Here is a 12646-nt window from a genome sequence, read left to right as displayed (position 1 = left end):
CTCACCCCCTGGAAGCAGCTGCGCGTAGCACTTTCCACCGAGCACAGAGAGCGGCTCTCACCCACGACAGTTGGGATCTGCAAGAGGCAAGAAACCCCACGTGAGCTGTTAGAACATGGAGAAATCTGTGCACACTGACATCGGCATGCCTGCTGGGTGGTGCTCACAGCCACGGAGTCACAAGAATTGGGTGTCGGAGATTGGATGAACTGTCTCCATCCAAGCAAACAAGAAATGTATGGGGTTTGTGCAATGCGTGAATAGAGACAACAGATGAACAAGTGGGAAGAAGTGGAGCTGGGAGGAGGGAGGAGAGTGAGAAGAAAGTCTGGCCATTGGGGCAATATAGAGCCAGTTTCCATTGCTTCTTAGGATCCAGTCAAATTATTTTAACCTTTTTTTTTGCCCTTGTTTACCTATGAATTACATATAACGATATTGTATTAAAGTTCAGAGTAGTTTTTTAAAAAACCTTTTCAAACACTTCCATATCATCTGATTTTAACAATGCCAAGTTCTGGGGTAGGGCACTAATCATTATTCTTGTTTAAAGCAAGGGCTGATTGAGATTTGATATTTTGCTCAAGGTTAAGCAGAGCAAGGAATAGCTACAGAATTGAGATCTCTCTCCAAGACTCCTTACTCTGTTGAGGGGTTCTCACCAAGCTTTGTCACACTCCAGCCTTATGTGTATTCCAATGGCTCAGTCTACACGCACTCCGTGGTTTCCATCTTTCAATCACATTCACCATAACGAGTTTAGCTAAGGGACTAAGAACCCCTTGTGATCATGGTATCTCCCCTGCCAGGTAAGCTGCCTCGAATAGACTGTCCTGCCGGCCGCCATCTTGGTTGGCAGTTAATTTGCATATCTCGCTGATTAGCCAATGGGGAGGGTAGTGAAGTTACGGTTAATTACCATGTTTCTCTATTATTAGATAGGATGGAATAGGAGATGCAGTAAATCCCTGCCAGGAAAAAAAAAAAAAAAAAAAAAAAAAAAAAAAAAAAAAAGAACCCCTTGTGACTGCCAAGATGGCCAGGGACTTGGATCTGACATTATCTATATGCACATTTACGTTGACTTGTCACCTCTATTTATGCCTATTTGGTCGGGGGTCCTAATTTTGGGTCTGACGTCTTCTACAGCACAGGCTGTCAGCACACTGCCTGCAAACTCAGAAGTAATTTCGAAGACCCCCCTGCTGAGTCCATCAACTCGAATAAACATTCTTCTCATCAGGAAAGTGGCACTTAGAACCACTTTGCTGACAATTAGCCAGGCAGAAGTCAACAAACATTTGTGCAATCGTGACAAGATGGCTTGTACTTTAAATAGATGATAACCCCATCCCCAGCTGAACATGAGTAACTACTCCCTATGTTCTTTAGCCTTTGTCTGAAAAAACAACTCCCCAACCAGCCTGTGAATGCTGGTGAACTAACTGGACCACTAGTTTGGACATTGTCCTTGAGCCCTGGGAAAAGGGGTTGGTTAACCTGATTTGTGAAATAAGGGAAGTGTCTCGGATGGGACTGACCTGCCAGTTCTGTGATTCTGACACCAGTCAAAAGAAAATTCACTTCGGCACTGGGTTTTAACCAAATTGTTGCCTTAAGTGTGTGCACAAAGATTTTAATGCTGGTGAACTAACTGGACCACTAGTTTGGACATTGTCCTTGAGCCCTGGGAAAAGGGGTTGGTTAACCTGATTTGTGAAATAAGGGAAGTGTCTCGGATGGGACTGACCTGCCAGTTGTGATTCTGACACCAGTCAAAAGAAAATTCACTTTGGCACTGGGTTTTAACCAAATTGTTGCCTTAAGCGTGTGCACAAAGATTTCGTGGATGAATTGCCCATCCACGAGACTCATTTCTTGCAGGTCTTCCGTGGAAGAATTGAACATGACTGGATGACATGCTGGCACAGGCAGAACGCCACTTGAAGTGAGCATTTGAATTCTTGGGGGAGGGATGGGATTCACAGAGTGGGGCCTGGAATTTTATAGGGGACTCCATCCCTGAGTTCTTAATGGAACTCAATGGGATGATAATTTGCTATGCAAATTTCCGCCTTCCTCACAGCTTCCTCAGGAGCATAATAATGTGTTGGGGGGAGACAGCTCTGTGGGAGCTGCCATTTCAGCAGCTCATTGACCTCAGATGAGGCTGAAACCAGGGTAGATGTGTATGGCCTGGCGGACAGGGTGTTAGCCTGAGGCCAGCTCTAGTAGTCAGGAGGCAAGCACAGGATTTCTACAGGACAGGGAAAATGGCCCTTAGTCCATCTTCTTCCCTCACATCCACCTCCACATGCCAGGCTTACACGTCTGATTGTGTAAATGAATTGACAAATTTTTCCACTCTCCCTGGCTCCCCACCAGCTTGAGTCCTGAGATGTGAGGCTTGCTGAAGCAGTAGCTCCCTGGGACATGCCCGGGAGTCAGCAGAAAACTGGCAATGAGATCCATGTGCTGCCACAACCACCAGAACAGCCCTGCAATAACTACGTCTGATGTTTTAACCTTATTAATGTATTAAAAATTATTACTCTTTTAAGAAATATGAACATCTTAAATTTTCAGAATAAATTAAACATTATTACGATCAATAAGAACATAAAATATTAATATTAAGAGGTATTTTTGGATAAGTAATTTTGGATAGATTTTTCCTAACCATATTCTCTGTCCTAGAGTTCAATAACCTTCCTGCATACCTACTTCCCACCCCCACCATGACTATCCCCAGTTCAGAATCCCTGGTCCTGAAGGGTAGCAGAGAATATATGACTCAAAATATACCTCTTTGGCATATGAATTATTTGAGCTAAACGCTATTGAGAACCAATCAATGCAGGAAAAGCTCTAAAAATAGGGCACAAATTTTCCTTTTGTAAATAAAATGAACATTTATTCTCCTTGTCCCTACCAGGAAGAGAACTCTTAACACTTATTAGTGGAGAAGGAACAGGCTAAACCTGAATAACAAACCTTGTTCACCGGACTTTTCATGGTCACCTTCTCATAACTCGCCTACCCCACCTTTTTTCGTTGTTTAGCTTAAGGTGGTGTGATGCTAAGGTTGGGCTTTGTCTTATAGACAAGAATGGCCAATGAAGAATTTTAGGCATGAGGATGACATATGCATTTTGGAAGAGTCACTGGCGGTCATGTGGAGGCAGAGTGGGAGAGAAGAGAGGCTTGAGTTGGGGAAACGAGTTAGGAAGTGATTGCAGTAGATCAGACCTATACTCAGACGGTAGCAGTGGCTGTAGGGGGAGGAGTTGCATGAAGACTTCCATTAATGTGAACTGGACACTAAAAATCAGATTCTTTAATAATGTGGCTAACATCTGGAACAAATTTAAAAGTCTTAAATATTAGAGATTTACCTGCTGTAGATCTGTTAGTAGGTTTCTCAAAGTCCTTCGGGTCATACGTGCCCCGGAATCATAACCTCCCCTTTTATTTTCTGCATAGAGCTGAAAAAGAGCTAGATACATAAGGGAGAAAAGATCTTTACATTAAATTCATGCAATGTGTCTTTGAAGAGTATGTGCTTTGAATTCTAAACAGTGTATTTGAGGGTATGAAGGGGGAAAAAAAATGAAAATTTCTCTTCTTGCTTCTTTGCTTTCTATTTTGAAGGTTTCCAAGCTAGATAATTTGATAACTACTGAAAACCCAATTCACATTTCAACCCCTTGCTAATTCAGCACATGGCTGTTGAAGACCAGGAGGTGGGTAAACAGCAATGTGAGGAGAGTCCCAGCCTTGCAGTGGTTCTCAACCTGTGGGTCGTGACCCCTGAAAATACATCCTGCATATCAGATATTTACATTACGATTCATAACAGTAGCAAAATTACAGTTATGAAGTAACAACGAAAATAATTTTATGGTTGGGGGTCACCACAACATGAGGAACTGTATTAAAGGGTCGCGGCATTAGGAAGGTTGAGAACCACTGCTAGAGGAATAATAACCACTGGTGTCAATGATCCCTACACAAATGAATACCCAGGGTAACCAAGTTATGAATAAGTAGAAAGCACAGATCAACATCTTGAAAAATTCCAAGTTGGGCTGAGTATATGCCCAACAAGAGCCACGTGGCCAGGATATAGGAGCAGGTGAGGAAAATAATGTGTTGGAGATTTGGAGGCCATTGGATTTCAGACACTCAAAACTCCTGTGGGTCTTACCTCTGTATTTTGTAAGAGGGCTGTCCCCTGAGAGGGCAATCAGGGCAGCGGCTGCAGGTGTAAGCTTGAGAAAGCCGGTTCCTGTACTGCAGGGCAACAAATCGCAGAGACAAGAATGGGAAAGGCAGGGTGATTCTTGGTGAAGTGGCTTATAAAAAAAATGTAACTATTAACGGACGTTTCTGACATGGTGTTACAAGTTCAAGTCTTTCATGGTCTGCTTTCTTATATCTAGACTTATACAAGATTAATAATTGAATTAAAATATTTATTCATTCATTCATTCATTCATTCATTCATGTGCTCAGCTAATATTTGCTGGGTGCCTCCTCTCTGCTAAGCACTGTGCTAGGCACAGGTGATCCAGGACTTCTTCCTGTCTCCCCAGAGCAGGTAGTTTCGCTTCCTTGGGCTTCACATATCTGGAAACCAAACAACAGAGACAAGAGCCAAAGGCAGGCAAAAAGAGCAAACATTTATGCATATAAAAACCCACCAGGTCACAGGCCCTCACTTAGAGCCTAATCATCCTTTGCCACTGGCTTGGCCGGTGTCACACCTACAAAACAATGTGTTAAAAGCAGGAAGAAGATTGTTAGGGGCAGGCACTGATATCAGAAATGGCAATCAAAGCTTAATGTTTAAGGAGACTGCAATCATGAGAAATTAACTTGAGAACAGTTTATATGTCATTTGTGCAATTAAAAAATAATAAACTAGAAAGGGAAACACTGTAAGGAATTTGCCAGATGGTTACCTGTGCTTCCTCTGTGAGGTAGGCTTTTGGGTGATATTTCTTCTTTATTCTTTTCTGCTCTTTCCAAGTGTATTATATTCACTATAATTTTTACTATGTTTTTATTGATTTTTTAGAGAGGGAGGAAGGGAAAGAGATAGAGGTAGAAACATTGGTGAGAGAGAAACATCATCAATTGGCTGCATGCCCCCTGCTGGGGATGGAGCCCCTAACCCAGCCATGTGCATTGACTGGGAATCTAACGGGTGACCCACTGGTTCCTGGGTCAACGCTCAACCACTGAGTCATGCCGGCTGGGATTACTATGAATTTTTAAAAGTCCATTCTGAAGGATGAGGCTTGCTTGGAAAAAACAAAAAGTTCTTTTCTTAAAAAAAAAAGTTGTTTTCTTGATTCTCTGCTTTCTATTTTGAAGGCTTCCTAGACAATTTGGTAACTACTGAAAACACTATTCGAATTTCAACCCTTTGATAATTCAGCATAAGGTAAACAGAATGAAGTGAGACAAAGAATGGTAAGCTCCAGAGCCAGGGAGACACCCAGAGCAACACACATCCCTGCGCGCGCGCGCGCACACACACACACACACACACACACACACACACGCATGCACCCACCACTGACTCCAGGGCATGCATACTCAAGCCTTTGGCATGGTCTAAACTGGTGTATAAGTGCAATGAACTGAATGTTCACGCCCCCTCCCCAATTTCATAGGTGGAAATCCTAATCCCCAATGTGATGGAATTTGGAGGTGGGACTTTGAGAGATGATGAGACTACAAGGAGAGAGCCGTCATGAGATGGATTAGTGCTCTTAGAAAAGAAATCTCCGAGCACCCCCTGGACACTTTTGCCATGTGAGGACACAGGGAGTAGATGGTCCTCTATGAACCAGGAAGCAGGTCCTCACAGACACTGGCTGGCACCTTTACCTGGACATCCCAGCCTCCAACACTGTGAGACATAAATTGTTGTTTTAAGCCACCCAGTCTATGGTATTTTTGTTGTATTAGCCCAAACAGAGTAAGAAAATAGGTTAGCCATCCATATACAGGTTATTCAAACTTGCTCCACTTAAGAAACAAAACAAAATTAATAATCGGTTACAAAAAATATGCAAGGAAATAAGCTCTAGGGCAGCGGTTCTCAACCTGTGGGCCGCGACCCCTTTGGGGGTCGAATGACCCTTTCACAGGGGTCGCCTAAGACCATCGGAAAACACATATATAATTACGTATTGTTTTTGTGATTAATCACTATGCTTTAATTATGTTCAATTTGTAACAATGAAATTGAAGGTCACCAGAACATGAGGAACTGTATTAAAGGGTCACGGCATTAGGAAGGTTGAGAACCACTGCTCTAGGGTCTCAAAAGAAAAGTGTACATTTTTGCATGCATACGTGTACAATGGCCCTAGCAGAGGGTGCGCATGGTCTCTAGAGCAGAAATGAGTTTTTATGAGAGAAAGTCAGGTGGATTTTTTCCCCTTTTTGCAATCCATGGGTCACTTATGTTGGTAAAGCTGATAAATGTGTCTTCTTCCTTGCCCTCCTGAATGAGTAGTACATGTGTGGAAAACAAAGAAGCCGTCTTATACATCAAACCGTAAGCAAACATTAGACAGCACCAAATAGTCGATGACCAGTGGCAACCAAACCCTGCCCTTGAGGTCACCGTGTGCCCTCTGCACCCTCACCTGTCATACATGGCCATGAGAAGGCTCAGAGTGAGTTCCGCAGCCCCGGGGTGCACCTGTCCTGGCTTCTCCCTGGCTCTCTGGAACAGCTCCTGGAGGGCCTGGAAAAGATGTTGCACAGAGAGCGGGCTCTCTCTCGCTTCCCAGAAACTCGGACATAGTAGGACGTGCTGAATCTGGGAGCTGCCAATCAAGTCCACTGTAGAAAGCAAAGGGAGAGTTGAGTCTGATTTTCTGATGGGAACAAAAGGCTTTAAGTAAAGCAAATGTCACCTGGTGTTTAATTAAGACTTCTTTTTTATGGTAGGCATTTCCTTGAAAGAAAATTAGATATGACCATTATTTGGATGCATATCTCTTGTGCATAATTCAGGCATTACTCTTCTGACAGCCAATCTGACTGTGGAAAAGTGCATCTGTTAGTAAAGCACCGTTATAACATTATTTCCTGTATAGCCTCTAGGATGGTACTTTATAGAATGAAGTTGGGGGAAGAGAAAGTCACAAATTCGAAAAAAAGAATTTCCAAGGAATTTAGGACCCTCTAGTGAAAGGTTGGGGAAAACATTACTGTATTCTTTAAGTTGATTAAGCAAATTAGCTTTTCCATGTTCAAATATTGTTCTTCCTTTCTACAGCCTAGCTTTAGAATAATAGTGTGTGTCAAAATGCGATTGTCTTAGTTAAAAACCCAGTGATATTTATATAAGAGCAGTTGCTGAATTTAAATAATTTTATTGATTGATTGATTGATTTTTGAGAGAGAGAGAGAGACCACAGTTTGTTGTACCACTTATTCATGCATTTATTGGGATTGAACCTGAAACCTTGGCATATCCAGTCGACGTTCTAACTAGGTTATACTGGGCCAGTAGAGGTTATACTGGGCCAAGGCTGAGCAGTTGTTGAATTTAATATCAGATGAGAGAGAAACATCAATCAGCTGCCTCCTGCACACCCCTTACTGGGGATGTGCCTGCAAGCAAGGTACATGCCCTTGACCAGAATCGAACCTGGGACCCTTGAGTCCGAAGGCCGACGCTCTATCCACTGAGCCAAACCGGTTAGGGCAATATTTATTATTTTTTATCTTGTTTCCATTAGTATTATTATCTGAGGAAGGCACTAAATAAAACCAAAGTTGCTTATAAAAAAACAATGGGTTATTTCCTGTATACTTTTATCACCTCTTAAACATTTTACGAGGCAATGAATATAAGGATGAATGAAATAGAACTAACCCTATGGCTTCTTACAGATGGAGGGTGACAGACAAAATTAATAAACACCCAACTGTATTATTGGAGAGATGTGGATGTTGGTGGCACCAAGAGCTGCTGGCACTTAAACTGCCTCAGCCTGTGAAATGATAAAACCCTGTGCTTTTCTCTGCTTCATAAATCAATCTCGCAGATAAGAAATCTAGCAAGTATAATAAAATATTTTTATTTGTTCTCTGGTGCTGCTTTTAAGGGCAGAGTCTAAAGAAGTGAGGAGTAGGTTCCAGGATGTAACTTTAATAAAACCCTGGCTGCAGGCTGCCAAACCTTTTATCGTTACTCAGTCGCAAAGCCTATCGCCTCGGTTCGGCGTGCTGCACACGGGATGAGGGCTCTGTATTACAGCAACACAGATAACACCGGTGTCCATTAATCTCACCGCAAGATTTATGCAGCGATGCGCCCCAGGCCCTGCCGCCTGGAACTCATAGCATGCTTCATCGCTGTATATGGGGCTTTTTCGCTTTTACATTTTCACTTGGATATCTTTCCTGGAGTAGAACTTTTCAACTACTAATTTTGTGTCTTATTAATATTTCCCATAAGTATTGTTCATATTTACTGTTTCTGATGCCAGGGATAATAAGAAATACAAAAAGAAACGTCCTCAAATTACATTCTTTGTACCCAGGCAGAAATGATGGGGGCTTATATAAACATTTGCTGCTAACTTTCTTTAATGGGAGAAATTCTCTAAGAAAATAGCATAACTGAGGATATATTTTTAGTGTGCCTATTCTGTCTTTTATTAATCCCTGGAATAACAAATACTGGTTACAAGTGATTTTATTTGTCTACAGTAGTGTTCTTTCTTTCTTTCTTTCTTTCTTTCTTTCTTTCTTTCTTTCTTTCTTTCTTTCTTTCTTTCTTTCTTTCTTTCTTTTTGTCAAGAATCCCTGCTTCAAAAGACCCTTATACAGAAAGGCAGTATGGAAAATAGAGAAATACAGTTGTTCTGGTTGAGGAGACGGTTTCTGGGTTTTCCTGGATTGTCTATTCTTCCTTTCCCACCTTGCTAACACTTTCGTGTCCTACATCATACCCATGCACAAACTGTTGTGAAGCACAATTTGAAATTCATTGGTCTATATAACTTATTAGGCAAAAAGCAAAATATAAAAACGCTCAACCTTTAGGAAAAAATGTTATATATATATATATTAGCTTCTTTTAGGTCTGATATAATAATGTCATAAATCATTTCACATAAAGTGATTTTTAAAAATGTAATACAGAATTTATTAGAAATCAGTAAGTTTAGGTATGCTGAATGCCTATTGCTTTTCACAGCCAAGACCCAATTTATTTCATGTTGGAGAATTTTTACAGGATACATTTTTTTATGTATTTTATTGATTTCAAAGAGGAAGGAAGAGGGAGAGAGAGAGAGAGAAACATCAATGATGAGAGAAAATCATTGATTGGCTATTTCCTGCATGCCCCCTACTGGAGATCGAGCACACAACTTGGCATGTGCCCTCACCAGAATCATACTGTGACCTCCTGGTTCATAGGTCAACGCTCAACTACTGAGCCACGCTGGCCAGGCCAGGATAAATGTTTTTACAATATTTACTTTATTTTGCTTAGATAACAGTATCGGAAAAGAAAACCATAGCATTCAATGAGATCTAAGTTTAACACAAAAGAGCAGTTCACAGGGAATTCTGGACATAGTTTTAAAATTTATGGCCCAGGAACTATTCACCTGAACCTACTTTTACATGTTCAGAGAGATAAGTACAACTTGAAAATGAAAATCTTATGAGGTAGAAGAAATTTAAAAATGTTAAATTTAAATCTACAAGTACAGATTTCTAAACTAACCTATTTTGTAATTTTATTTTGTGTTAATATTGGTATCCTGAAAAGGAAACCAACATTTTTTTTTGCAGAAACAAAATAGGAAAAAAAAATCTTCATCCAAAAATCATTTTCTATTTCAGTTAATGAAGTTACCCTTAGGTTGAACACACATGGTGTCCCCCCGCCCCTCCATCTTCTCTGTTACAAGTGGAGGAAATGCACAGATGCAACCTCTGGAGTCTGACCTCACTCACATAAGTTTTGGTTTGCCTTGTGAATTTACATAGTGCGTCAGGATCCGATTATTTCCAGTGTTTCAGAGAGTTCTACTTACGTTGACACGTGGTTTGCACAGATCGTAATTTGAAGGCTGTTCTATAAATGGAATTCTCAATACTATTGAGAGCATCTGTAAAGAAAACATGAAATAACATGGATAAATGATCATCTCATTAGACAAATCCCACATCCTGGAAGGCAGCCCTAGGGATCATGTAGCCCCACTTTAGTTTGCTCTCTTTCCCATCTAGGAACAAATATTAATGGTCTACAGAATCTTAGGCTGCAGGGGACCCTAGACTCAACCTCAGAGTCCACCAAAAAGTGAGGATTCCCCCACAAATCTGTCCATGTTTTTATAGGAGGAAACAGCCTTATAAACAAATAGATTAAAAATCTCTTTGTAGGGGTGGGGGGAGGATGGGGGTTAATGGGGGGGATGATGACACATTTGTAATTCCTTAACTAATAAAGAATTTAAAGATAAAAAAAAATCTTTTTTGTAGCCCAGCCGGTGTAGCTCAGTGGTTGAGTGTTGACCCATGAACCAGGAGGTCACAGTTTGATTCCCAGTCAAGGCACATGCCCAGGTTTGGAGCTCAAATAGGGGGCATGTAGGAGGTCACCAATCAATGTGTCTTTCTCATTGATGTTTTATCTCTCTCTCTCTCTCTCTCTCTCCCTTCTTATCTCTCTAAAAGTCAATAAAAATATATTTTAAAAAACTCAATGTAGAATATAACCTCAATTTTCTTAATATATTCTAGTCATATATACACCTATGTATTTATGCATATATAAAAAGCAATTCAAATGCTATCCATCCAATCATTCATTTAACAAATATTTATTGAGCTCTTGTTATATGGCCCTGGAATGATTCCAGGCCCTTGAAAAATAGCAGTTAACAGATAAAAATCCCTGCCATGTGGAGCTTAATTCTTAGTGGCATTCACCAAATTGGTAATAGTGGATATCTCTGGGTGCTTGAATTCTTAGTGTTCATAGTTATTTTCTTTCTACTTGGTGCTACTCCCTAAATTTTTGATAAAGACCTATATTATTTTTATAATTAAGAAAGAGAAATTTAAGAGAAAGAATGAGAAGTGAAAGCCAGTGAAACCAGGAGATAACAATAGTAAAAAGGCCGAGGAAGATGAGTTTCAGAAGGTAGAGACAAGCCAATAGTTCAGTATCTGGAAGCCACAAGGACATCAACTATGGGCAAATATAGCCTTTTTTTATGATTAACTGAGTGGAGAGAATGGCTGCGAGGTGCAATTACCGAGATCAGAGCTAGGTTTGGCAAAGATCTCTGTGTCCAGTCCTAATGGGGAGTCTCATGTCTTTAAGTGGACCCCAAAGCCAAAGACAAAAAGTATAGCAAGTGAGGGTCACGGTGCCATGTCAGACCAGATGCTCTGACCACTTCAGACCAGATGTTCAGGATAAAAACCTTAGAGTTTCTGTCTGTCTCACAGGGATGGCTTCCCAGACTTAGTTCACTGTCAATTTCATGCCAAGCCACAGTGACTTGATTTTGGTTTGCAAAAGGATGCCTTGCCCTTGAATGTTGTGGAGTAAAGTTCTATCTGTTACTCATTTGGGTATTGAGGACCAGGCACTATGCTCCACCCTGGACTGGGTCAGACCCATCCTGGGGGAGTTGGAGCCCTCCAAATGCCTCTGCCTGAATATACATTGATTCAATGACCAATCTATGATTATGAGTCAAAGCACCCACTTCAGGTGAATGTGGGCTGTGCCTGAAAATGCCACCAATACAAGCAATCTTGTTTAAAAAGCTCCACTTTTTTTTTTTAGAACAGGTGCCCCTATATAAAACTCTACAGTTAGTTCTAAATCTTTTGTCATTTAATGTATCCTTATTTTTAAAACATACTTTCTTTTCAGATAAGAGTCCAAACTTAGAGCATAGGAGAAGTGAGAAACATCTCTGCTCTATGTCGGAAGTAAAACAAATTGAGAAGAGAGATAATAATAGTCTGGAAATACTTTACAAAAGTGCAATGCCCAATATTATTTTTTCCTCCTAGGAATTGGCCCATTTTTATGCTCTCAGATGTATTAAATGAATACAGAGAATCAGTAAACTAGGGATCTTGCCGGTTCCCAGATGCTGTTCTTGGAGGAAGAGCGACTCTGTAGCTGCTCTACCATCTGGCCCATCGCCCTCTGGTCAGGCTCTGTTCTGCAGCGTCATCTGATGAACTTATACAACATAGCATGGCCAGCTGCAATACAGCAGCACATGGAAAGGAATGTACAGCCCAGGCACTTCACCACCAGCTCAGCTTCCTCAAGGCTCCCCACCCCCTTGCTGGTGGGAGAAATTCAAGAAAGGAAAAGATTGCTAGACATACCAGGTCCAAAGCTGTGAACAAAGTACTTTTAGATGCTTACAGAAATAATACAAGCTACATATGGGAGCAATTTGACTGGGAAGTGTGTTTTGCTTTAAATTATTCTTTTTTTTAATATTTAAAAATTTTATTGTACTAATATATATAATATAAAATTTGCTATTTTAACAATTTTTAAGTGTACAATTCAGTAGCATTAATCACATTCACAATGTTGTGCAACCATCATTCT

General features: G+C 40.8%; 1 protein-coding gene across 1 annotated transcript in view; it reads right to left on the bottom strand.

Annotated features, from left to right (window-relative positions):
* The window catches only part of DYTN (dystrotelin), a 53196-nt gene that overhangs the window by 32412 nt on the left and 8138 nt on the right, over positions 1–12646 (bottom strand). The window contains exons 3-7 of the mRNA XM_005874266.2: positions 10086–10160; positions 6666–6864; positions 4208–4293; positions 3396–3496; positions 6–77 (exon numbers count right to left, since the gene is read on the bottom strand). Of these exons, the coding sequence (XP_005874328.1) occupies positions 6–77; positions 3396–3496; positions 4208–4293; positions 6666–6864; positions 10086–10160 (533 nt within the window). The remainder of the gene's footprint in view (positions 1–5; positions 78–3395; positions 3497–4207; positions 4294–6665; positions 6865–10085; positions 10161–12646) is intronic.

Source organism: Myotis brandtii, unplaced genomic scaffold, assembly GCF_000412655.1.
Source record: "Myotis brandtii unplaced genomic scaffold, ASM41265v1 scaffold43, whole genome shotgun sequence".
NCBI lineage: Eukaryota > Metazoa > Chordata > Mammalia > Chiroptera > Vespertilionidae > Myotis > Myotis brandtii.
This window is presented reverse-complemented; position numbering and strand designations above follow the sequence as displayed.